The following is a 25,303-nucleotide window of genomic DNA, read 5'->3' as shown; positions in this document are numbered from 1 at the left end:
TCAACACGCGAGATGCGCTGTACGTGTACATTAATGCTTCCCCTAAATTTAAATCAGCATTTTTATACCAAAGAACACAAGCTGTTTTTGGTTGGCTTTTCTTGATTTATTACTCGTTAGAGTAGTCCGACAATAAACTTTAAAGTGTAACTATTAGAAGGTCAGAACACGGAAATGTTGTTCACTCGCAGTTGTTAACTAAATTTCGCATTTGAAATGTATTTATTTATTTATTTATATTCTATAAATAAGTCCAATGTTTGCCATATTTTATTAAATTAAAACATATTGTTTTGTCACAGGGAGTAACTGGTTGGTATCGACAGAGAGAGAGAGAGAGAGAGAGAGAGAGAGAGTGAGTGAGACACGCCCGACGAAAGTCAGTCTGCGGGCAGGTTTCTTCCTATTCACCTGTTTTCACGGATCCGACGCGGTGGACGCTACTTTTTTGTTCTTTAAGATTGACCAGTGTCTTATTTTCGAATATGTTAATGAAGATCTCCTTTCTGGTTTTCTTTTCTCCTGTCCGGATAATATTTTTTTGAACAATTCATTTGTTTTTTCCCCGTGAACCTTTTTGTGTACCGTACCTGTCCTGCAAGTCACATGTAGTCTACTAAATAAACCGCAAAGCTGTACCTGAACATTAGGACCGGGACTCTGGATTTATCTACATTTCTGTACAATTCGGAGAAAGAAAACATCGCTTCATTCAAAAAGCAAGAGGACTTCATCTGTTTTCTCTTTTAGCCGTAATTTTCCACTCCTTTAGTGTATACACCATTTAACATGGATCCACTGGAGTCTGGAATGCGATATAGTCCCAGGTGTCCGGTATGACTTTTAATATCTTTATATTTTTGGGTCGTTTTGTCTAGTACTTAACGTTGCTCGGTCCGGTCATGTTGTGATGCGTAGTCATAGGGGTATATTTGCAAACAGAAGGAAACCCGTAACCTCAGAGTGCGATTGTTTTATTGCCCATTACCTTTGCGTTTGTGCAGCGCTTTGAGAGTTTGGCGCACACGTTTATAGCTTCTGAATAAACCGAGTGTTTTATTTTACATCGATTTTTAAAAATTCTTATGGACGCATTGATGATGAATTGTAACTTGTCTGTATAATAGTAACCTAACACAGCAGCTGACTAAGTATCCAATGCTAAATGCCTACTAACGATGATTAAACAATTTTGGATTATAGTTTGAAACGGGTGCGAAAAATATGTATGAACTACGACTTTAATGCTCCTCTGAATGTTAGGGGTGTGTCACAAAGAGGTGATTGTTTGTAGACACTTACGGTTGATTTCCGATGTGTGTTCGAGGAATATCCTTCATATTGTTTTCTCCGGCCTATATGAAGAGGTTACACAGTAATGAGTGTCTTTCCGGCGTGGGGAGGGGGCTGTTTTCCATATTCGTATGAGCTGTTGCCTGCGACTTCCTTAACCTGTGCAGGTACCGTGTCGGTCCCCATACCTGCGACGTCATGAGAGTGACGCACGGCTCTTATTGTCAGTTTGTTTCACTCTTGAAATTTTCGCTGTCTGACGAATGACGAGATAATCTGGATTATTACAACATATGGAAACTGCCAACATCTTCACCGTTTTCTCTGGCCACCTTTTGCTCAAACTGTTTTACGTGAACTTGTGTGTAGAGCTTTAAATTTGCTGATTGCCCCTTTTAAATGTTTGATCACCTGCCCATCAAAAGGTCTCCTAATTGTGGGATTACAAAACGTGAGGCAGTCATTTACTGTGTTGTCTTGGTTGTTATGTAATGTGGTGCAATTTCCAAGGCTGTTTTAAAACATTTTGTAGTAGTTGTTCATGGAGGTTGCTGGATTTATGCTGTTCTGGATGTCGGATGAGACACTGCGGCCCCAGTGTATGTCGAAAAGCTCAGAATTTCTTGTGAAATGTTTTATGAACCAGATGATGCTCCCTAACCATTTTCACTTCATAATCCCATTTTTTTCTCATGTATTCAAGTTTCAGTACATAGTCACATGCGCAGTAAACAGACAGTTCTGCTCTGCAGAAACTCGGTCCAGTCCGGTCAAAATCATACTCTGTCTTGCCTCTAAACAACATACTTCTGATCAGAATTACAGATTAAGAAGGAGCGCGCAGACATATCTGCCACAGTTTACACCACCTCGAACATCTTGAGTGAAGATCTCCATTTTGGTGAAATGTTCACTGGTATTTAACTTCAGACACAGTGCAACTTTATCCTGAGTAATTTTCTCAGCAAACTATACACATTCTCCAATATATATCTAAAATAATTTCTTGATATGTCCAGAAGTTTCAAGTATGGTAAGTGTAGAAGGCTGTGCATTTTGCTGGACCTCAGAGTAAATTAGATTAGATTAGGGGGGCTTCTTTGTGACTCAAAGCCTGTCATTGGCAGTTTCACCCAGCTCACCGTAAGTATTTTGCCATCATTTGGAACAGGAGCACCGCCCCCAGAAACTCTGATTAAACCATACAGCTGATCCTGAAGCACAACATGCAATGGTTGAATGAGGTGCTCTAAAGAAGCAACAAAAAAAAATGAAAGGAATGTAATGCAGAGATTGGGGAACTCCTGAAATAGATTACACGCAGTTACCTTTCATAGCATTCCCAGGATTCTGAGTTGAAACACTTGAAACAGTTGTGGAACCTTTCTTTTATGTGAAGGCTTCTAGATATACGAATGTAGTTATAATACGCGTCAACACACGTTGACAGAAAAACAAAGACCACAGAATATAATAAGGTGCAGGGAAATTCTGACGGTTTGAGGAGTACATTAATTATGGTACTTCAAAAATCAAAAAGAAATCATTAAAATAAAATTTTGATTAGGGTATAAATAAGGCAATTTATGAATCAATTTCGATGAGGGTTTACACACTCAACAGCAGTGAAGGAATATGCTAAGACTGCTTTGCTAATCTTGTGCCTGTTGAATCTGAACCCTGAAACAAGCCCCCCTTCATAAAGAGGCATTATCAGGGATCACTGTTGCAATTGACAGTCTCTGTACCTTGAGCAAAGACCATAGGCTTTCCTTCCATTTGGGTCTTTGAACATTTTCCTTGAAGTATCGAGATAAGCGGGAGCTGACAGTGACAAGACAAAATAAGGGCGATTCTGTACTGGCTTAACTGGCTTTAACCTGTGGGTGGTGGGAGAGGGAAGTATGCAGGCAGAAAAACCTGCGGCTGCACACACAGACGAGATAATACATCTTGGCCACTCAGGCTCTGTGCTGACATGTTAGTTGTTTGAAGAGCTCAATTTAAAAACAACTGCAGTATTTATGTAAGGTTTTCTAGGAAAGGTGATGCTTATCTTTTAAGGGGAAAGGTTACGTGGTTGTTTTCCTCGATTTATTTTAGATTTTTTTTTGTTGTATTAATAATTATGCAATATAATTATTAATAACTATAATTATTAATATAACTGTAATGTAATTGAACACTAGAAAAAGAAAAGTTTTTTCCCCTTCTTTACTATCCCTAAATACAGGACCTCTTGTTAATTATATTCAAAGGCACGTGCAGAACTTAAAGGAATATTAGGGTGTCGTGAGGTTAAGCACCTTGTTTGCCATATCTTACACGGTACAGGTTAATGTGTTTATTATGCTTTCGATTCTTAAGGGAGGCAGACCCGACTGGAATTCCTGTACTGGGAGGGAACACCCGTCGTCTCGGATGAAAAACTTTTGTCAGCCAGTCAGTAAACCTGTGTGCCCAGAGAAAGGACAGGATTGCTAGAAGTCTTTGCTGGCCGTACTTCAGATTTCTGCAAGCCTCAATTGCTGTGTTCTACAATAGCTTTTGGTTGCTTCCATAGCTATTATTCAGTACTTTCTTGTAATACTTTTCTGAGAGCGATAACAGCGTTAAGGCTTTTATGCATATTGAGTACAGTTCCCTGGCAGGAACGTGGATAAACTGGTATTCTGTACTTTGTCCCTCTGAGTCACAGGTAATTGGAAATGGCACATTTTTTTAATATCCACACTGTATGGTAGGTAGTTATGCAATATAGGTCATGGTCTACCTGTAATGTAATTGAACACTAGAACAAATTACACTGCTTGAAGTAAAAATTTCCCCTGGATTATTTTTTTAAGTAAATGCTAGATGGCTTTGTCTTATGTAAAGAAGCTAGGGCTGAAATGAAGGAAACTCTGAGTCAGTAGGATTATCTTGTGTTGCGATCATTGTTAGTTTAACCTACTTGTAATCATTTTCTATTTAAATTTGATTTAACTGATGCTTTCATCCAAAACAAGGTACATTTTTTGTGAAAGCAGGGTCAGATTATTGGTTTATGGTCCGGTGCATATTGCAGCTTCTTTTTCAGCTATTTTTATTTATTATCAGCTGATCATAAGCAGCAAGGTGACTGAGTGAGGGTTACACCACCAGGTTTTGGGGTTCAGTCCCAGCCTTGTTTTTCTATATGTGGAATTCACATGTCCATTTTCACCATGTTGTGCTCTTTTTTTTTCTTTGGCTGCTTCCATTTTCTTCCGTAACCCTTCTTTAGTGAGTCGTTTATCTAAAGCAGTGTTTCTCAATCTGGTCCTCGGGACCCACAGACGGTCCACATTTTTGCTCCCTGCCTGACGGCCCATGTTTTTGCTCCCTCCCAGCTCCCTGCCCGACGGCCCATGTTTTTGCTCCCTCCCAACTCCCTGCCTGACGGCCCATGTTTTTGCTCCCTCCCAGCTCCCTGCCCGACGGCCCATGTTTTTGCTCCCTCTCAACTCCCTGCCTGACGGCCCATGTTTTTGCTCCCTCCCAGCTCCCTGCCTGACGGCCCATGTTTTTGCTCCCTCCCGGCTCCCTGCCTGACGGCCCATGTTTTTGCTCCCTCCCGGCTCCCTGCCTGACGGCCCATGTTTTTGCTCCCTCCCGGCTCCCTGCCTGACGGCCCATGTTTTTGCTCCCTTCCGGCTCCCTGCCTGACGGCCCATGTTTTTGCTCCCTTCCGGCTCCCTGCCTGACGGCCCATGTTTTTGCTCCCTTCCGGCTCCCTGCCTGACGGCCCATGTTTTTGCTCCCTCCCGGCTCCCTGCCTGACACTCCACATTTTTTGCTCCCTCCCAGCTTCTGGGTAGGAAAGAAACTGTGGGCTGTCTACGGGTCCCTGAGGACCGGGATGGGAAACACTGTTCGAAAGCAACACGTAGTTGAGACAGCAGGGTCAGCCAGTCCCTGGTGCATTTTGGGTTAAGGGCCTTGCTAAAGGGCTCAACGGTACAATGAAGTGGCAGACCATCGAAGATGTCTCTCTGTGCATGCCCTGCAATGGACTGGCATCCCCTCTAGAATGTTCCCTTTTGCTCAGTGATGCCTGCAATAGGTTTGAGGGTCAGGGTAACCCTGTACTGGATAAGTGTCATTGATATTTATTAATGTTATTGTATGTTTGTGCCCTGTGAAGAACTGACATCCTTTTCAGGGATAGGCTCAGGCTTATTATAACCATATGTAAGTTATTCAAGCTAAAATTGAATCTACCCTTATAGCCATTTGGAGATAACCACGTACTAAGTAGGATGGATGGAGTGATCATTTGTAACCACTGATGCCATCTGTGATTTTGGTTTACATGTACACGTACACACTACTAGCTTTTTGCACACACAGATTTTCTACATTTGCATGTTACATAACATTTCCTAAAAATACACTCAATACTCTTTGATAACAAATATATTTACAGTATGTTCAGCATTTGAGTACCTATATTAGCAAGTAAGTGTCATCTTTGATTCAAAGTAACCTCTAACAGTTAAACCAGCAGAGAAAATTCAAGGCATTCTTTCTACAAGGGATATCAAATACTGTTGTTGCTTGGGATGAAACAGTTAACTAGCGCATTTAAAGTTAAAGGACAGCCTAGAATTTGACTACACCATCACCTCACAAACAGTTAATAGGATGTCAGACATACAGTGTTACATACTCCTTCCATGTTATAAAGGAAACTTGTTTTATTTGACTTATATTTTCATTTACTTAGTTCACTTAATTTTCCAGTGCTTAACATGAATTAAAAATCTGCAGTTTATGATATAAATGGAAAAGTTAAAAACCTGTGGTGCACAGGAACTGGTAGTGTATTTATTATCTGTAAAAATAACAGGCAAACCTTAAAATTACCATCTGCTTTTCACCATCTAACAACATTATGCAGCCAGCTTGTTTTAGGTGAAGCAGGTTCCGCATTTTAAAACGACTAATGCAGTCACATAATGTGCCTGTTTTGAGCCAAATTCTCCCTGTCTGTTGTAGGAATTGCACACTGAATTTCCTAGACTTCATATTCCCACTACGTCATACTTTCACATCAGTCCAATCCTTTTGTTGTATTCTGGCTCTTTCGTGTCCCTTTAAGAAGTCCTTTGCTGCCGGCCATGTGTGGGTGATGTTATCTGTCCTGTTTTTTCGCTTCATACCCAGGTGACACGCTGGGGTGCGTCTGAGTCACACTGGAGTAGGACCTGGTGAGCCAGTTTCTCCTGCTTGCCGTCTACAGCACTAAACCAGAAACAGAAATAATGAACGAACCCAAAGCAAATTTTCATTGAAAAGAAAAAAAAAAAAACAGTTTCTGAAGATGGAAGGGGCCGTTCTTAATTTTAACATGCAGCCTAAAATCCTTATCCTTTTAGCATGTCCTAATCTAACCGTGTCTGTTTGTAATTAAGTACTCCGGGGATGAATCAGCTAATGCGTATTCCTCCAGATCAGCCATTTACAGAAGATCACTGATTGGCATTTCACACACAGATACCTCCTGGGCTTTGTCGTGTTTGAAACCCTTGGCTGGGTGTGTGTTTATGTCTTGCCATTCCAGTAGTTACATTTATTGCATCTGTGTGCTGTTTTCATGATTTTCTGGCACCCAGTCCTGGTTCCTTGTTTTTTTTTTTTGTTTTTTTTAATCTTGGATTCGCTGCAGTGATGTTGCATGCTTTGTCCTCAGTGTTTCAGAATTCTATGTTTAGTGTGATTGAAATACCTCTAAAACAAGAGTACAGTTAATTAAGCTGACTTCCTTTTTTTCTCTGAGGTTTCAGTTGTTAAGGAAGCGAAATAAACCTTTACCAGGCACTAAGAACAAACTTGTAATATGTGATTCTCAACAAGTAATGTTTTTTTTTTTCTTTTCTCAACATGTATTGATTACGTAGTATAAATTTACGATATTGGCTACTTAAAATCAGCTGCTCAGGACTTACTTTAGTGCTTAGTAGTAAATGAAGAGCTATGTGTCCTGCAAAGCGGGAGATGCCTCTAGAGATGTTTCAGGTCTCATGTTGATTAATTTTTCCTCATGTGAATCCAGTGGTTTGTTTTTTGGTATAGGCCTAACACTTGATGAGGGATTGCCAGGCTAGAAAATGGAAGACGAAAAGAAATAAAGTGTTAAATAAACATTAAAGAAATTAGCTGGGTAATTTTGAGTATGATAGTGGTAACCTTTCAAGCCTTTGTGCTATCATAAACCTCTGTTTTAATTTATTTCATGGAATTATATGACCAAGATCATATTTGGCAGGATTTTTTTTCTGAAAAACACAACAACTTTATTGTCATTTTGTGGCCATTTATTTTCACGAGGGTAGTAGAGGTCTAAACAACACTGACATTAGTTTGAGCAAAACAACACCTAGCTTTCTTTTCCCATTGAGTACGGATAGAACAGTAATCATGACGGATCAGTAAAATAGCGAAGCCTTTTCCTTCTCAACAGTGCATCTGAGTAGCGCATCCAAAATCGACGGGTCCTCTGGGGACAATTTTAGAAGACAGCATATGTATAATGTGTCCTAAATTAGATAGTCTTGCATTTGGAAATGTTTGGATATTCTTGGAATTGATCATGGGAGGCACTGCTATTACTAAATAATACCAGTATTTTTGTTATGAAATACAGTTGTTAAATGAGATTTCAACTACTAAATGTACAGCAGCGTGCAGCAAGTTTCAATATGTTAATATTTATGTTAAAACATTTCACACATGCTTAACACAACCACAAAACCGACAATATAAAAACTTTTTTAAGTCTGCATCTGAAGTTGATATGTGTGAGATCGTTAGCCCTAATGACAGTGAAAACCCAGAAGAGCTGGCAACCCTGCACCTTTCACGGCTTACAAGACATTGAAAGTGAACCATATTACAACCAAAACAATTGATTACTGCTTTAGATGAAAGCGTAATGCTTTCGGTTTAGACTTCTGACGGTTTCCATACTGCCATTTTCCTCACTGTTAATGCTTCCTCCCCCCCCCCCCCCCCCGCAGGACGACTGGGACACGTCCGTCCAGTTCCTGCCTGCCTCTGATTCCAAGGCCCTGGAGAAGAAGGGCTCTGTGAGGAAAGGCGTCTTTGTTGCCCTGGCTGTGTTTCTGCTGGCGGTCTGCGTTATGATAGGCGTCCTAGTGTGGCATTTTCGCTGTGAGTATCTGCCCTTCTCACAAGAGGTGGGGACTTGAGTCACTGACTCGCATCTCGACTCACTCAAGTCACAAATTTGATGAATTATGACTTGACTCTGTAAAACTGATTTAGACTCCACTTGTACTTGAGGGCAGATGACCTGAGACTTGGACCCGACTTGGACCCTATGGCAAGATGTTATAGTCCTCCCTCTTTATACCATAATGTTAATTTTATAATTTCAGTGTATATTAATTCTCTGCAGTCTGCATTTTTTCTGTTTTTGTATTACTCTTAAACTGTTATACAACATCTTAATGATGTTGTATCACAACACACCCATGTAAAGTGCCTTGGGGCGACTCTGTTGCGAAAGGCGCTATATAAAAATAAATTGAATTGAACTGACTTTTCATTTGACTGAATGCAAGGTATATAGTTTGCTGGAAAGATGCCTTGCTCCCTGCATATTCACAGACACAAAAACTGTATGACAGGGTTATTCAAATCACGGTCCTCGAAGTCTGAGCACTGCTGGTTCTCCAGCCTTCCTTTACCTGTGAGCCAGGTGTGAAGCCTCTGACCAATCAGAATCAGTAATTATTAAACCAACTACCTGGGAGAACTGAAAACAAGGCCTGGATTTGGAATCGAGGTCCAGATTTGAAGAGCCCTCTGTATGAGGACAGTCGTGAAAGTGGAGACACTTTTCTCTGCCTATGAAGGCCTTAACCTTCAACGTACTGCGGCAGTTTTTTACTGCAACAAATTTTAATCATTGAAAGTAAAAAACTGACATAGGCAGGGAATCAAATTACATGACTCACAACTTTAATTGGATTGGCTGATTTGTGATTCGACAGCAAAAAATGATTGGAAGACTTGGACTTGAGGGCACATGACTTGAGACTTAAGACTTGGACTGCAATTATTTGACTCGAGACTTGACTCTGACTCACCAAGGAGTGTGTTTCTCATCGTGCTTTTCTATTCTATTTTAGTTTAGTTTCTGTTTGACTTTCATTCTACCCATCCAGAGCCCATAAAACTGTAAACAAATCTGCTCTCTTCTTGTGAAATGCTCTGTTTTTCAGTGTTTTTTTTTATTATTTTTTTTTTTTAATTTCTGTATTACATATCCTCCTGTCACCCCCCTCCCCCCTTTTAATATTTGAAGACCGACATGCAACAAAGACCAAGTTAATATACAGTGGCTCCATGAGGATCTCCAACCAGCCCTTCCTGGATAACTATGAAAATTCTGAAAGTCAAGACTTCAAGGATCTGGCGGAAAAGGTGTTACAGCATGTAAGCAGGGGACCTGGGGTATTTCACCATTATTATTATTATGGATTGGTCTTCATTAATGGCATAAGTTAGAATGGGCAAATTAAAGTCTGTAAGTCAATGGTCTTCACCTAAGTTAGTTATGAAGGCAAAGAATGTTCTGTCCGTGCAGCATATGTGATGTTTTTCATATTCATGTTGTTGTTGTTGTTGCTCCTGCTGCCGTTGTTAAGTAATTTAGTTTTTTTTAGGCATTTTGCTGTTAGTGATATTTAGATTAATCGTGTGTATTTTCTGAAATAAGTGACCTGCCCGGTCAACCACTGGTACTTTTCTGTAAGAGTAAGTAATACTGGAATTAATATTACAGTGCCTATATTGGTTTCACATATTTTTATGACACTTGCAGATATTTATTTTCATACTTAAAAGTAAGGCAGCTGTGCGCCTTGCATGCATCCTTCCTTAATGGTACAGTCAGACTTCCACAGTGTACGTTCAGTCTTCTGTGGTCATATAATCTTCCAGTTTCCTGAGCCTCAATATGTGACGTATTGTCTGTCTGTTTATTTCAGCTCAGTGCCGTCTACTCCAAATCGTCACAGCTCTCCCCTTATTATGTTAATTCCAAAGTACAAGCCTTCAGGTAATTGTTTTTTTTAATGTATGGAATCACTCCATACATTATGTATGGAATCACGTAGCTTATAGGTTTTTTAATTGCTGTATATCTTGTGAGAATTATTATTTGCTTCAATTAATCAATTAAAAGTTGAATCACTCTTCATTCATGTGTAATATTTAATGAAACTCAAGGAGAGATGGTTTCAGACTCAACAGTAGGTCTTGTTGTTAACTTTCTCTCTCATTTGTTCCATATAGTAGGTAAAATATAGCTGCTTACCATATGCCTTTGTCCAAAGCAACTCGCAGATATCATCCATTTATGCTGTTTGCTAACCTTGCTCGAGCAATTCCGATTATGCATTGAACCATGATCACATACAATAGCGGGAGCCATACCTGAACCAATGACCTTACGGTTATTGATCAGTATGCTTCCGGTATTGTCATATATTTTTTAAAAAAATGTATGAAACATAAGCAAGCACTCGAAGACCTGCAGTCATTAAATATACTTTATTATTTAAGAGAATATCGCATTAAATTTAAATTACTGTATCAAATAAGAAATTAGTTCTTGACTTCTTAACTATCACTTAAATATTGTTTTTAAATATTGTTGTTAAGGTAAATAATTGTAGTAATTGTCTTGATTTCAGTTTTAACATCAATAAAAATCTGAAATTTGATCATAGACACAGGCATACATACATTTCAAGGGTGTGTAGATATTTGATATCCACTTACATGAAGTTTGCTGTGTATTCCTGCCAGTTTTCCAAGTTCTCTGTAAGACTTCCGAACAATCTCCTCTGTTGCAGTGAAGGAGACTCGCAGAGCGTGATCACCTACTATTTGTCGGAGTTCTTCGTGCCGAGTGAGCAGAAATCCGCAATGGATAAAGCCATGGCCAACATGACCCAGCAGGGCCGTTTGTTGCGAAGACCCAACAATCCCTCCTTCTATGTCGACGACATAGTGTCTGGAGGTACTGTACCACGTGCAGCTAGTCTGTCTCTGGGGGGAGTATGTACTCAAGTCAGTGATGATTATTTGGTGTTAAATATATCAAAGGCATAAAATCGGAATGGGTCCGGGTATGAATTAGCGTCATATAAAATTGAAGCAATAAAAAAATTAGAAACTTCAATAAACTGTCAATATCACATCACATGGCATCAAATAAATTTAGGCAAATCCAGCCAGTCATATGGTAATCTTTTAAAAACTGGCACAGCAAGGTTGATTGAGTTAGGGGTTGCATGCCGCATACTACTGTTGTGCTGAAATGGAGACGATCAATAAAGAGAACTTCAGCTGTCAGTAAAGAAAGTGAAAGACCAGTAGCCATAACATCTGTTAAAAAGGAGATAAGGTATAAAGACGTTGGTGGTGTGGCAGTAGTTTGGCAATTTATAGTCTGGTGCTGTGTATTGTAAACTCTGTCATCAACTTGTGCCAACTAAAACTGGAAACTGCGAAATTATTCCGCTCGAAGCACTGCCATCCAGTGAAATACACAGAATGCAAGCACTTACACAGTCAGAGACATCAGTTACTTGGCTTTCCACTTTCAATATGAAAAAAATATCAGCCAAATCACATCTCATATTAATTCAAGACAGGACACAACATTTTTATTTTTCAAATTAGGGTGGATGGCAACTCTACCACCGTATCAAACCCATTCCATGGAACTAGCAGCTGGACAGTAAGAAGAAAGCTCAGCCACAAGCCATATTGTTGGCATTTTCTAACGTTACGCCCTACGACAAAAAAATTGACAACATTTTTTGTATGATTTATTAATATTAGATTTCAGAGTGCTGTACGTTCAATTTTTCTGTCTTCCTGCTCTGAATCTGGCAGGGGGAATCCAAATGGAATTGTGAATGAATGAATGAATGAAAGTTGCATTTATATAGCACTTTTCTCAACACCCAAAGCGCTTAACAGAAGCAATGGGGAGCTACTTCTACCACCCCCACTATGTAGCCCCCACCTGGGTGATGCAACAGCAGCCATTCTGCACCAGTACGCTCACCACACTGTAGCTAAGGTGGTGACAGGGAAGGAGAGAATTCACCAGTTAGATAAAGGGTATGATTAGGAGGCCAGACCTGATAGGGCCGCAGTGGGCAATTTCATCCAGGGCATCGGGGTACCACCCCTACGATGCCCAGGGATCATTTATAACCTCAGAGAGTTAAGATCTCATTTTTATGTCTCATCCAAAGGAGAGCACCGTTTTTATAGCAGAGTGCCCCCTTCTCTGGGGCACTGGGATCCACACAGACCACAGGATGGGCTCCCCCTGCTGGCCACACCAACACCTCTTACACCAGCACCTCTTAATTGTATGAAAAAATGGAGCCTTGAATTAAAGAAATGATTACTTGACTTATCAAAATCGATAATATATTTTTCCATATCGGTCAGCCCTAGGTAGGGAGCATGTCATTAGTAAGCACTGCCAAGTTTAAACATCTGGATCATCCCATTTTAAAGGATACATATTATATTTATGCTTCCTAGTAAAGTATAGTATATAAGACCCTTCTAGATTATCCTTCCTTTTATGCCGCATCATTATTTCATAAGTATAATATAATCAATGCGTAAATTAATTTAAAGGTGGTATAAACTATATATAACATATATGGAGCATGTGTAAGTGACTGCTGACCATAACCACAAAGGCACTTTATTTAACCAGTGTGCTGACATTCTGTTTCAGCTGTGGACTCACGCATGTTGCGGTCATCACTAGCAGGTGAGACCCTCGGAAGTCCTCCCTCACTAGTGTAATCAGCTTTGTGGTGCCCCTGTGACACTCCTCCCCTGCCCTCTGCCTGTGTGTCCCTCTCCCAGTCCGGCAGTCCTTCGCCCTCCACTGCCAGACTGGTTCACCAGTCACCTTGCAGTCTCCGGGCTTCCCCAACTCGCCGTACAGCCCCAACACCTACACCGAGTGGCTGCTAAGAGCCGACCCGGGCCACCGAGTCAAGCTGCAATTTGACACCTTTAACCTGGAGAATGACTGTGGGAAGGACTTCATCAGGGTGTACGATTCCCTGGTTGCCCTCGAACAGAAGATTATGGCAGAGTGAGTAGAGTCCAGCTTGCTTCCAGTGGTTTGAATTAGGGGTCCCCAACATTTTGATGTCCGCGGACCGGTTACCAGTAACTTACCAGTAAGTTACAACTAATCAGTAACTCTGAGCTATTAGTTAAGTTAACTTGATGGGCCGAATGGCCTCCTCTCGTTTGTACATTTCTTATGTTCTTATGTTACCATTGCCGATTTGCCCAAGCAATGCTATTCTTAATTTTTTTAGAATAGTGTTGTTATTTATTATTAATATTTTTATGATTTTTTCAATTTTACATTGATATTTTAGTATTGTGTCGTTCAGTTGAGCGTGCCGGTTACTGAAAGAGAGCTTTTACTGTAGGGTGTAAACTGCATCCCCAGCTTTCCATGACATGATGGAATACTGGTCGTGGACTGGTATCCGTGTTTGGGAACCCTTAGTCTTGGTCAATTAAAGTAGTTATTCTCTAAGTATTTAGTATGACGTCATCTGACAGATTTGTCTGTCTAATGTACAACACAGCAGTGTTTCCCAGTCTGGTCTTTGGGGATCCCCAGATACTCCGTGATTCTGGTCCCTCCCAGCTTGCGGAAAGGAGCAGAAATGTGGGGTATCTGCCAGGGAGCTGGGAGGGAGCAAAAACATGGACTATCTGGGGGTCCCCAAGGACTGGGTTGAGAAACGCAACTATCAACATGCAAATGTAAAATTGCTTCATTGAAGCTGAAAGCTTCACTTTTTCTGATTTTTATCGTTTATAAAATGCTTAATGATTTACCTGTTGGCCCTATTATATGAGTACCCAAGTCTGCCCTGCAAGCCCTTATTGTTTTATCTTTTTGTTTCTGTTAGGAAATGTGGGGTTTATCCACCTAATGAGCCCCTGTCCTTCGTTTCCTCGGGGAACGTCATGCTGCTTACTTTGGTCACCAACGAAGAGAAGAACTTCCCTGGCTTCAGAGCACGTGTCACGCAGATACCTCAGAAAATAGGTACTGTGGCAATAGACCAGGAAACCATGTGTGTTTCTCAATATCTAGAATGCAAAGATCATATTTGTGATCTTGGCAAGAACGGTCTTGCTAACTTGCCTTTCAAAAACAAATTTGGGCAGCAATGAATCATGGGATTTGTCTCATTGGCAAGGATGCAATCAGAACAGTCAAGTACAGATATTGATAAACACCCCATGACTCAAGAATGAGAAGAATTGTGGGAACTCTTCAGATAGGATGTCAGTCCATTGCAGGACCTACATACACACAGACACTCAACTTTACACACTATGGGCAGTTTTGAGACAGCAGTTCACATGACTGCATGTCATGAACTATGGAAGGAATCTTGATTAAGAAAACCCACACAACACAGGGTGGATGTTCAAACTCTACCCATGCAAAGCAGGGGTTGTTGATACAGTCTATTTCTGTAATAGGTTTAAGATACAATCACAGATAATTGGTGATCGGTAGTTGTATGATTCGTTTCTGTTTCTACACAGAGTGTGGTGGAACGCTGACGGGGCTTAAGGGGACCTTCACGTCTCCGGATTTCCCATCGTACTACCCACCCCTGCTCCGGTGTGTGTGGAACATACAGGTGAGTAATGGAGCAGCCTCACTGTTTTGCTCTTTCCAGACAAGCTACCGGTCATAATCACGATTAAAGAGGCATCAATGACTTTGTCTGTCATCTTCCTCAGGTCCCCACAGGGAAATATGTCAAGGTGCAATTCAAAAAGTTCTTGATGTCTGAGCCAGGACAAAATATCAATGTTTGCCGTAAGGACTATGTGCAGGTTAACACAACCAAGTAAGTCCGTCTCTCTTGCTGAAGTAATATTCTATAACCCCTGATAGTATTTAGTCATGTGAGTGAGGGAATTATTGATGAATGAATTATTCTTTTTCACATAACATATTTATTTTATATGGATTCTAAGGAGCACTACTTGTGCATATCATCATTTTAGAAGATATCTGTGTTGTGAACTGAGGGAAATCATTCACTTTTTCAAATTTGAAAGAGAAACTGTATGAAAAAGTTCTGAAAGAGAAGTCCCCCTGGCTTTCAGATTGTGTGGAGAACGGTCTCCAAGCACTGTGGTGTCCGTGAAGTCCAACAAGATGGAAGTCATCTTTGACTCGGACATGTCTTACGTGGACCGCGGCTTCTCTGCCGAGTTCCAGGCCTACGAGCCCAGCGACCGTAAGTCTGAAGCCCTGACATGGATGTTCTTGTGAAGTAATCCTAAGTACTCACCAGTGAAACCACATGAGAGAACATGGTCTGTGGCCTTTTGTGAAGTGCCGGCCCTCCCTCCCATCTGCAGCCTGCCCCGAAAAATTCCTGTGCAGAAATGACATGTGCATTAATCCCGCCCTGAAATGCGATGGCTGGAATGACTGTGGCGACAACAGTGACGAGAAGAACTGTAGTAAGTATGAGTCATTTGCCTTCTCCTGCAGGTTCATATATAGGGATGAGGCACTTAGCCAGCATCTGTCTGTCTGTCTCCATCTGTCCTGTCTATCTTTCTGTCTATCTCTGTCTTTCTGTCTGTCTGTCTCTGTCCTGTATATCGCCTTCCTGTCAATCCCTGTCTCAGTTAGTCCAGTCCAGTCATTAATAAGGATTTACAACACCCAATCCGTGGCCAGTATTCCACTGGTTAGCTGTTTTGTGGAGGGGTTGTTTAATTTCCGAAAATAAACTATATTTTCAATATTCAGATGAAACTTATTGCTGACTGATCTGCCAGCACCCACCCACCCCTAGTTGTTTTACCTGTCCTTGAAATTCCCATATGGCATAAACCGCTCCATGGACATAAAACAGTTGGGAATTCCTAGTCTATCACACTGGCAGTTTTTTTTTTCTCTCCATACTGCTGCTGGAAAATTCCCCCAAGGAGTCTCCTCAGTAAAGTTCATAACTAAAGCTGAATGCGTCTCATATCGTATTTCAATATTTTTTCACAGATATTTTTTCGGTGTCTTTCTCTCGTCTGCTTTTTCCTTTTCCTCATCCGGTGTGTGCTGTCTGACCGGGGTCCCGTTTTACAGTGGAATGCGGCGAGACGCAGATCAAGTGTAAAAACGGTTTCTGCAAGCCCAAGTTCTGGCAGTGCGATGGCGTGGACGACTGTGGGGACATGAGCGATGAAGAATCCTGTGGTAAGGCCCAACAGGCGGACATGAGACCACAATCGAGTCAGCCCCAATATGACTCCAGGGTAGGATACAAGGTTTGGTAGCCATTTAAAGGGCCCTGCCCCTTTTCACCTCTACAGGACAGTGCAAATCTAAGGCGGAATTCTTGTGCAACAATGGAAAATGCTTTCCTGAGAACAAAAAATGCAACGGTTATGATGACTGCGGCGACGGCTCGGACGAGAAGGGCTGCACCAGAGGTGAAGAATGACTTATCCGGTTAGCGAGCATGGCTCTGCGCGACTGGGTCTGCACATGCATGACCCCCACCTCTCCTCTCTGCTCTGTCCAACAGTGGTGGCATGCACTGACACGTCCTACAAGTGCAAGAACAGCCAGTGCATCAGCAAGGCGAATCCCGAATGCGACGGCGAGAAGGACTGTGATGACGGCTCTGATGAAGTAGACTGTGGTAAACCTGACAGCCGCTCCGTCTCACGCTGGGAACTGAACTAAGTCTGGCTGATTAACCGGCAGCTGTAAATGTTTGGGGGGGGGGGGTGCATTTTACAGGACGTGGCACCTTATCCACAGGTGTAAATTAGCAGCGTGAGCGTGAACAACACAAGTCATATAGATAGGCTGTCTGCATTACATTTTTTCTTTGGAGGTAAAATGGTTTAAAATTCACAAAAGTGGTTTAACATATACAAATACAGATTTTGAAGGAGGTCACCATCATGGGTGGAGTTTTGGGGAGCGCAGTCACTGCCCCCCACCAGTCGAAATTGCAATTAATTGGTAAGACCAGCATTGCGCATGTTCTGCACTGGCACTTTGCACGTCTGCATAAGCAGTTTTTTGGTACCTTATAGATAGACAAAATAATATGTGCATCATATATCTGCGTTAGCACTTAAGGTAAGCAGGCTGCAGTTTTTTTTTCCTTCCCCCAAGTATAAACATCAGACTCTTATGCTGACCTCCTCCTTAATGCAGAAGCCCCCGTCCAGTTTGTCTATCTGTGTGTGTCGCGTACGCCTGACTGCCCTCCTGCTCCGCAGAGTGCGGCGTCCGGCCCTACAAGAGCTCGCGCATCGTGGGGGGGCAGGCAGCCGTGGAGGGCGAGTGGCCCTGGCAGGTCAGCCTGCACATCAAAAATGTGGGACACGTGTGTGGAGCGTCAGTCATCAACAACCGCTGGCTGGTCACTGCCGCACACTGCGTGCAGGATGACAAGGAGATCAAGTACGTACCCCGTCAGTACCAGATACATACACCTTTTACCTACCTACAGCGCTGTTTCTCATGGACCATCAGACAGTCCACATGTTCGCTCCCTCCCATCTACCAGCCAATAACACTGAATACCCAGTAAAAGTATACTCACTTTCTTTTACCCATCATGAAGTTGATGTTTTTTTAACAACATCTGTACATTATACTTCAAAGGTCACTCTCACCCCAGCATGCATTGTTGTCAGGTGTATGAAACTTGGTTGTTAATACACAGACTAGTCAGAAAATGAATTTTCTGTGACCGTCATTTGCGAGTGCTTGCTAAAAAAGGTACCATTCAAAAGTCTGGACACACCTGATTTAATTCATTTGTCTCTGTTTTCGCTGTTATTCATGCCTCGAGGCAATAAAGAAATATATATCAAATATTGTGAAGTGTTCAACATCTCAGTGTTAGACTCTTCAAATTTGCCCCCTTTTACTTTGATGACAGCAGTACAGACTGTGACATTTAGAGATGCACCGATACCGATATTCGGATCGGTATCGGCGCCGATCCAGACCTATTTGACGGATTGGGAATCGGCCATGCGTGACCGATCCACGTCCTATACTTACTTATTTAGTTTTTGGCAATCAATCGCACGACAGCTCTTTCCCATTTTACATGTGTGTTTTTGCGGAATTCAAATCGAACGCTATCACTGCCCCTAAGTCTTTTTTGCTACTCAGTGGGTGTGAGTACAGTGACTTCCGCCTGCTGTGAGGTCATGCGCATACCCTTCGCAGTACGAGGAGCGTAAGATAAGACGTGACGATCTGGGAGTATTTTAGGCTTTTAACAGAAACCGGAAGCACAGCGTTTTGCAATCTATGTAAAATAAGGGTTTGAGGTGGGAATAGCGTTTAATGGAAAATCCCAACTGCGAGACAAAACAAAGCAATGGATGATTTGGGAGTCGCTAACTTAATTGGACTGTTTTGCGAACTCGTTGCTTGTGATACAAGAGGGGCTGCCATCGCAACAAAAGTGTAACTGCGCTGATGCCAATGGGAGAAAAACTGTTAAAATTTTAAGCATTCGCCACTTGTGTATATTTGCTTTGAAGATATTCATATTGAACTGCAAATGCCTCAAAAACGCTTAAAACAAATGAGGTGGAACAGTACGTTATGTATGTTTGTAGTAGCCTAATTAAATATTTTTTGTCATACATTTTTTCCATCTGTATTTACTAGCTTAAAAAAAAAGTAAAGTATAACAAAGTAAAAAGAGCTCTTGTATCGGAATCTGTATCGGTATCGGCAGTTGTGTATCGGAATCGGATCGGAACTGAAAAAACGTGGATCGCCCATCTCTAGTGACATTCTTTCGAGCAGCTTCCAGATGAGGCACCTGGGATGCTTCTCCAAAAGTCCAGAAGGAGTTTCCACAGTTTTTGGGGACAAGTTGGCTTCTTTGCTCTTACTTTTCGATTCAACTCATGCCAAACCAGCTCTATAGGGTTTAGGTCAGGGGGGGCCAGGTCATCTGTCACAGCACTCTGTCTTTTCCTTTGTTTCCTTATTCGCAAGATATTACTTCCTACATAACCTTGAGGTGAGCTTGAGGTGTTGGAAAACAAATGATTTTCAGTAGGTGTGTCCAGACTATTCATTGGTAAGGCAGTGGCCAAACAAAGAGTGGTGATTCTGCGTTTCCACTAAATTAAACTAAGCACCGAAAAGACTGTAGGCCTAGTTTTAAAGGATCCGGTGGACAGTCAGTAAGGATTTTGCTCCCGTGTGTGTGTCCACAGGTACTCCCAGCCCCAGCACTGGGAGGCCTACCTGGGGCTGCACATCCAGGGTAAGATAACCGACAAAACCGCGAAGAGGAACCTGAAGCGGATCATCCCGCACCCCTATTACAACGAGTACACCTACGACAACGACATCGCGCTCATGGAGCTGGACAGTCCGGTGACTCTCACCCAGAGCATCTGGCCTATCTGCCTGCCCTCGGAGACGCACGAATTCGAGGTTGGCAGCAGCGTCTGGATCACCGGCTGGGGTGCCACGAGAGAGGGGGGTGAGTTTGAACCCTGTGTGTATCTGTGTGTGGGGGAATTGGCATGAAACGCAAGAATTTCCTGCAAAGTAATTACATTTGCCTCTTAGCTGATTATAATAAACTCTATTGCGACATTATCCATTTGACTGCAGAAGGAATTGTTTACACCTTGCTTTTAGCAAGCAAGCCCACTGTCTATTTTTGTATAATGTTAGCATGTCCAGGGGGCAGTTGGCCTTAGACCCCCAGAGGTTTTTTTTCCCTCCCTACTTGGGGGTTTTTGGTTCCTCTCCTCTGTTATCATCTGATTTTCTTTTTCTTTCTTTCTTTCTTTCTTTCTCTTTCTATCTCTCGTCCCTGTTCCTTGTTCCCTGTTTCTTTGTTTTTCTTCATGATTTTGTAATGTATCACAACACACCCATGTAGAGAGCCTTGGGGCGACTCTTGTGAAAGGCGCTATATAAAAATGAATTGAATTGTTTTACCTTTTTATTAGTTTATTAAAAATCAATTTTATTTACATTATTTGAGAAAGCTTATGTATTACTTGCCTTGCTTGCCTTGGACATGAATGCCAGCTAAATAATGCGTGAGTGTAAGTACGCCTCTGTTACTCTCTCCCGCTGTGATTTTTAAGGACCGCAGTCGATGTTGATTAACCTGCCGTGTGTCCCTCAGGCTCCAGCGCCACAACCTTGCAGAAGGCCGAAGTCCGGATCATCAACCAGACCGTGTGCAACCAGCTGATGAGCAACCAGATCACTTCGCGGATGCTGTGTGCCGGCGTGCTGAGTGGGGGGGTGGATGCCTGCCAGGTAGGGCTGTTCACCAGCGTGCGCCTTTGCCTCTCATGACTGGCTGATCTGGCCCCTGGGCTCACTAATCGGCCCCCAAATGTGTGTATTAGTCCATAGTGACACTTCCTTCCTGCCCCTTTCCAGGGAGACTCCGGGGGCCCAATGTCAGCATATGGCGCCAACAGGCGCTTGTTCCTGGCGGGGGTGGTGAGCTGGGGAGACGGCTGCGCCCGCAGGGACAAGCCGGGAATATACACGCGGGTCACGAAATTCCGCAGCTGGATCAAGGAGAAATCGGGAGTATAGCACGAACAATAGACTCGAGCGGGAGGGAGGGAGGGCAGGCTGGAGTACCTGAATGCAGAACTGCAGCGCTTGTGAGGAAACACTCCACCTTTGGACTCTCCACGCAGCCCAGAAGCAGAGGGGCCTTCAGGGGTCAGCCGTCGTATCCTAGCCCCCCCCCCCCACAGCATTGTGCACAATAATCCCATGCATCGCAATTTCCCTGTTTTTCTCCCTTCCAAAGTGTGTATGCGTGTGTGTGTTTTTTATTCGAAACCTACCGCATTTGAACAGTGAACTTTTTTTAACTGCTTCACACTATTTTGTTTATTTTTTATTACTTCATGGTGTAATCGGTTAAAGTAATGAAAGTGGGTACACTGGTGATCACTTATTAAATTGTCAACTAAGTACCCATCCCAAGAGACTTTTAATTAATCACTGTTAATAAAGTTCAGGTTATGCAGCTGCAGTTGAGTCTTGTTACTGAGACAGTGAAATCATCTCACTGTGGCAGAGAAGCAGTTACCTTCCATGCTTATAAGGTAGGGAGGTTCCGCTATGAAATATCATACTTCCTTACTCATCTTATGTGTTTGTTGCTCTGTTGTCTTTCATCGCTGAGTTTGCACCATGTTTGTGGTATCTGCATGAATGTGTGTTTTACTAAATATGATGTCCTCATGTACTCAATTAAAATAACTTCATGGGTCAGCGCATGAAATACAATGTCTCTCTTTAAAGGAGATGAAGTTGTGTTTAAGCATGACATGAGATTAATCCCTTTTTTTTTTATTCCATGGATTTTCAGAGTCAGAAATGTCAAGGTTTCTTTTGTTTTTTAGGGATTAATGTTTCATTTAGTATTCAGTGGTTAAACGTTAAGTTTGTATTTTACACTAACGTGGCGCCGGCCAACGTTTCTGTATGGCCAATTAAAGCAGACGGTCTAGAAAGGAATAACAAAAGACAAGAAATAACGTCTACATTATTCAGCTGGTACTGCCACAAGGTGTGGACCTGTCACTATGGAAACATCCAGCAGCAGTTACGCAATAGCAGACACAACCCTCAGTCGACTATTGTTTGAGAAATTCTGCTCTCTCTGCCTGTAATTTGATCTCCACGCCAGTGCAAGAAAGGCCTAGTGAGAGAATCGGTGTAATTAAGTGCCATTGTGTCCCAACAATGTGCCCTTAGAGCTCCTTTTCAATAGCCTGTCACCTCGTAGGCCTCACAGAATGTCACTCCTCGAAAAAGTTAACTTAATGGCAACTTTTGGTCTAAGCCTTTTTTATGTTGCTTTTATTTGTTAAGTAAATTCATCTGTGGATTTTAATGTTTAACTCTTACCGACTCATGTTTGCGCCTTTACTGTGGTCTGCCTAAGAAGTAAAATTCCTGTTTTTGTCTCTTGTGCTTATGTTGTATTTATTTTTCGTCTGGTTTTGTGAGTTTTTTTTTTCAGAACACAATTCAACCCTTTCAGGAATTTGTCCTTGACTACAGGAATAATCATCTAGGATATTTTTCAGTTCCTTATATTTTGAATAATTTTCTGCTGTTTGAAATTAGACTATACTGTACTTTCATCTATAATGCTGTGTAGAGATTCCATTTTGTTGGTCAACAGTTAGTGATTTACTGTTTAAATATGTATGTTATGTATATCGGTGTTGCTTACTCCTCCCACTCGCTGGCTGCTTGGCGTCCTGTCCCATTCCAGCTCTCCCCTTTATATTTTATTTGTTCAAATAATTAAACTGAATGTGTTATTTGAGGTAAGCTTGTTTTGAAATAGAACTATGGAAGAACGTTCATTATGTTGTGTAGTCTTTGATTACATTGATTCTTAGTCCACAAACAATTAAGCAGGATATAACTCTTTCAACTAAATTAAAGTTATGATTTAGACAAAGCATAAAAATAGTTACGATTTTTAAAATGATTTATACCTAACCTCTAATACCTCAAATAGCAACTCCATAACTTAGTGACAGCTCCCTAAAAACAAAAAAGATTCATTATTGCTGCAAAAAAAATGGTATGTCATGCAGACAGTGGTGAAGCCAAGGTTTGGCAAGCACCGATATATAAATGCACAGATATGTATATCATTCATTTTCTTTTTACTTTTTGTGAAATATGTAAATTGTTTATCTATGTTTAATGCTACACTCTTAGTATAGGTTATGTTTATGTGCATATGCCTATGGAGTTACCTCAGCAAATGAAATACATGCTTCCAGAAACCACTGAACATTTGTGCACATCATATCATCAGTTTGTGACAAAAAACAATTTAAAAATTGGACAATAGCTGCCCCAAAAAGACATATATTTAAAGGATGTTGAGTTTTCATATCTCTTCTGTCTTAATTGCTGTAATCCATTTTGCATGCTCAGACGATTAAATTTAACCAGAATGTCCATTTTCTCTGTAGGAGGTAAGTTCAGACTCTTGACTGCATTTTGGAATAAAGATCGCCATTCCGTGTAACTTTCGGGACAGTCGTTAAATGTTAAAAAAAAAAAAAAAAACCAATAGAGACTGGTTCTCTTCAGGATGTGTAACCCAAAATCCCCCCTGCTTTGGTTATCATAAGGTAGGGTAGGCTCTCGACTAGCACGACCTAAGTTTAACACTGGAGACTGCTATCTCTTTGGATTGGAAGTGCTGATTTGTCTAATCTCATCCTGCTTGTTTTGTGGTTTAGGATTAAAGCTGTCTGCTCAGTTTTACGGGTACATATATGCATATACAGCTGTCCACAGACCTCTTTATTATAAGTGTGTATGAGTACATATTGTAGAGTACGTCGTAGAACCTGCTACTCCTGTACTGAGGACGAGGTTGGTGTTCCCACAATGTGCCTTATTTCAGCAGGGCTCTGCAGATGCCCAGGTGTTTTGCAGCCCTCTATCTTTTCATTTGCATAGAGATTTTAAATAAAGATGAAGTGAACTTTCCCTTTGTGAAGTAACCTCTCTTGCAGTGTGTTGTGGAATATTTTATAAGTCTTCCAAAAATAACATGAAACATGGCATATAGCAATGATATCAAAATACACTTTCAAAAGGATTTCAGCCTATTTTCCATCCATCCATCCATCTTTGATAATTCCTTATATCTGCTCAATCATTTGTACTCTTGATAATATAACACAAAGAAAGGATGATGACATGAGTTTAAATTATATCCATAAAATATATGTTTTTCACTCTGAAAAGTATTGAACAGAATAAAACTGTATCAGCTACACCTACACCATGGCAGTTAATTTACTGGCCAATAAATGGATTTGTAAAAAAATGTATCAACACCCAGTAGTTAAAAATGTTGGAAATCTTCTAGCATTAACAGTTTGGTAGCTGCTGATGAAAATCACTAAACGGGCACTTCAAGCACTAGAAGCTGTCCCAGTTTCCCTTTAAGGAAGAGCCCAACAACTGCTAGATCTTTCCCATTCTCATACTTTGCTGAGTTTTTGGCTTTCTAAAAGGAGAGGAGGAAATTGCATATATACTGTACATCAAAGGCTCTGTTTGGTACATGACAACAATATATGGTTCTGCAGGTGAGGACTTTGTGACCAGAAGATCGCCAAGTTAAACCCTGTGCTTGGCAGAGTGATGGCACTATTTGTCCCTTAAGCAAAACCCTTAACTAGGGTAGGAGGACCGTAGGACTCTTCAAATCTGGCCCTCAATTGCAAATCCAGGCCTTGTTTTCAGTTTTCCCAGATAGTTACTTTAATAATTACTGATCCTGATTGGCCACAGAGGCTCTACACCTGGCTCACAGGTAAAGGAAGGCTGGGAAATCTGGTTTGTTTCCTTGATTGAAAGAGTCATTCAGCTGTTTCACATTAACATTAGTGACACATGCATGATTATAGGAGACTGACCAATCAACAAGAATTAACTAGAAAAAAAATATTTTGTCTAAGAAATGAAGTCCCAGCATTTCAAGAGACAGCAGGTGGTCCACATGGCATAAGTGCTGATTGATAATTATTTGATAATTATCCTGATAATCTCAAACAAATTCATTATGAAATATTCTGGCCTATTTTTTAAAGGGTTCTGTTTGGATCATTTGAACAAAGGAAAATAAATATCTTAAAATAGAGGTGGATAAAGTAGAAAATGGTGTGTGTGGCTTAGGTTCATATTACATTGTGGGAACCAAATGTTCCCCACAATGTAATAAAAACCTGTTTTTTTTTTTCATTTTGGGGACCATTTTCAGGTCCCCACAAAGATCTGTGACTGCAATCAAAAAAAACGAAAATGCCCAAA

At 41.4% G+C, this 25,303-nt stretch overlaps 1 protein-coding gene across 1 annotated transcript; it reads left to right on the top strand.

Moving 5' to 3' along the window:
* Positions 1-358: 358 nt before the first annotated feature.
* st14b (ST14 transmembrane serine protease matriptase b) lies at positions 359-23,971 on the top strand. The gene is made up of 19 exons (XM_023800436.2): positions 359-834; positions 8,334-8,487; positions 9,647-9,777; positions 10,332-10,402; positions 11,202-11,368; positions 13,118-13,153; positions 13,252-13,486; positions 14,328-14,467; positions 14,977-15,074; positions 15,178-15,287; positions 15,550-15,683; positions 15,808-15,912; positions 16,541-16,651; positions 16,768-16,887; positions 16,983-17,099; positions 17,692-17,875; positions 19,666-19,937; positions 20,598-20,734; positions 20,861-23,971. Exons 1-19 carry the CDS (start codon positions 790-792, stop codon positions 21,020-21,022), a joined length of 2,529 nt encoding a protein of 842 aa, XP_023656204.2. The 5' UTR covers positions 359-789; the 3' UTR covers positions 21,023-23,971.
* The last annotated feature ends 1,332 nt before the right edge of the window (positions 23,972-25,303 follow it).

Source organism: Paramormyrops kingsleyae, chromosome 18 (genome assembly GCF_048594095.1).
Source record: "Paramormyrops kingsleyae isolate MSU_618 chromosome 18, PKINGS_0.4, whole genome shotgun sequence".
NCBI classification, from domain to species: Eukaryota; Metazoa; Chordata; class Actinopteri; order Osteoglossiformes; family Mormyridae; genus Paramormyrops; species Paramormyrops kingsleyae.
The sequence above is the reverse complement of the archived record's forward strand: the minus strand, read 5'-3'. Positions and strand labels throughout refer to the sequence as shown.

Excerpts from the sequence above, each read along its gene's own strand:
- st14b (XM_023800436.2), top strand. The coding sequence starts at position 790 with ATGGATCCACTGGAGTCTGGAATGCGATATAGTCCCAGGTGTCCG. Across the intron at positions 9,778-10,331 it reads CGGAAAAGGTGTTACAGCAT|CTCAGTGCCGTCTACTCCAA; the intron begins GTAAGCAGGGGA and ends TGTTTATTTCAG. Across the intron at positions 14,468-14,976 it reads GCAGATACCTCAGAAAATAG|AGTGTGGTGGAACGCTGACG; the intron begins GTACTGTGGCAA and ends GTTTCTACACAG.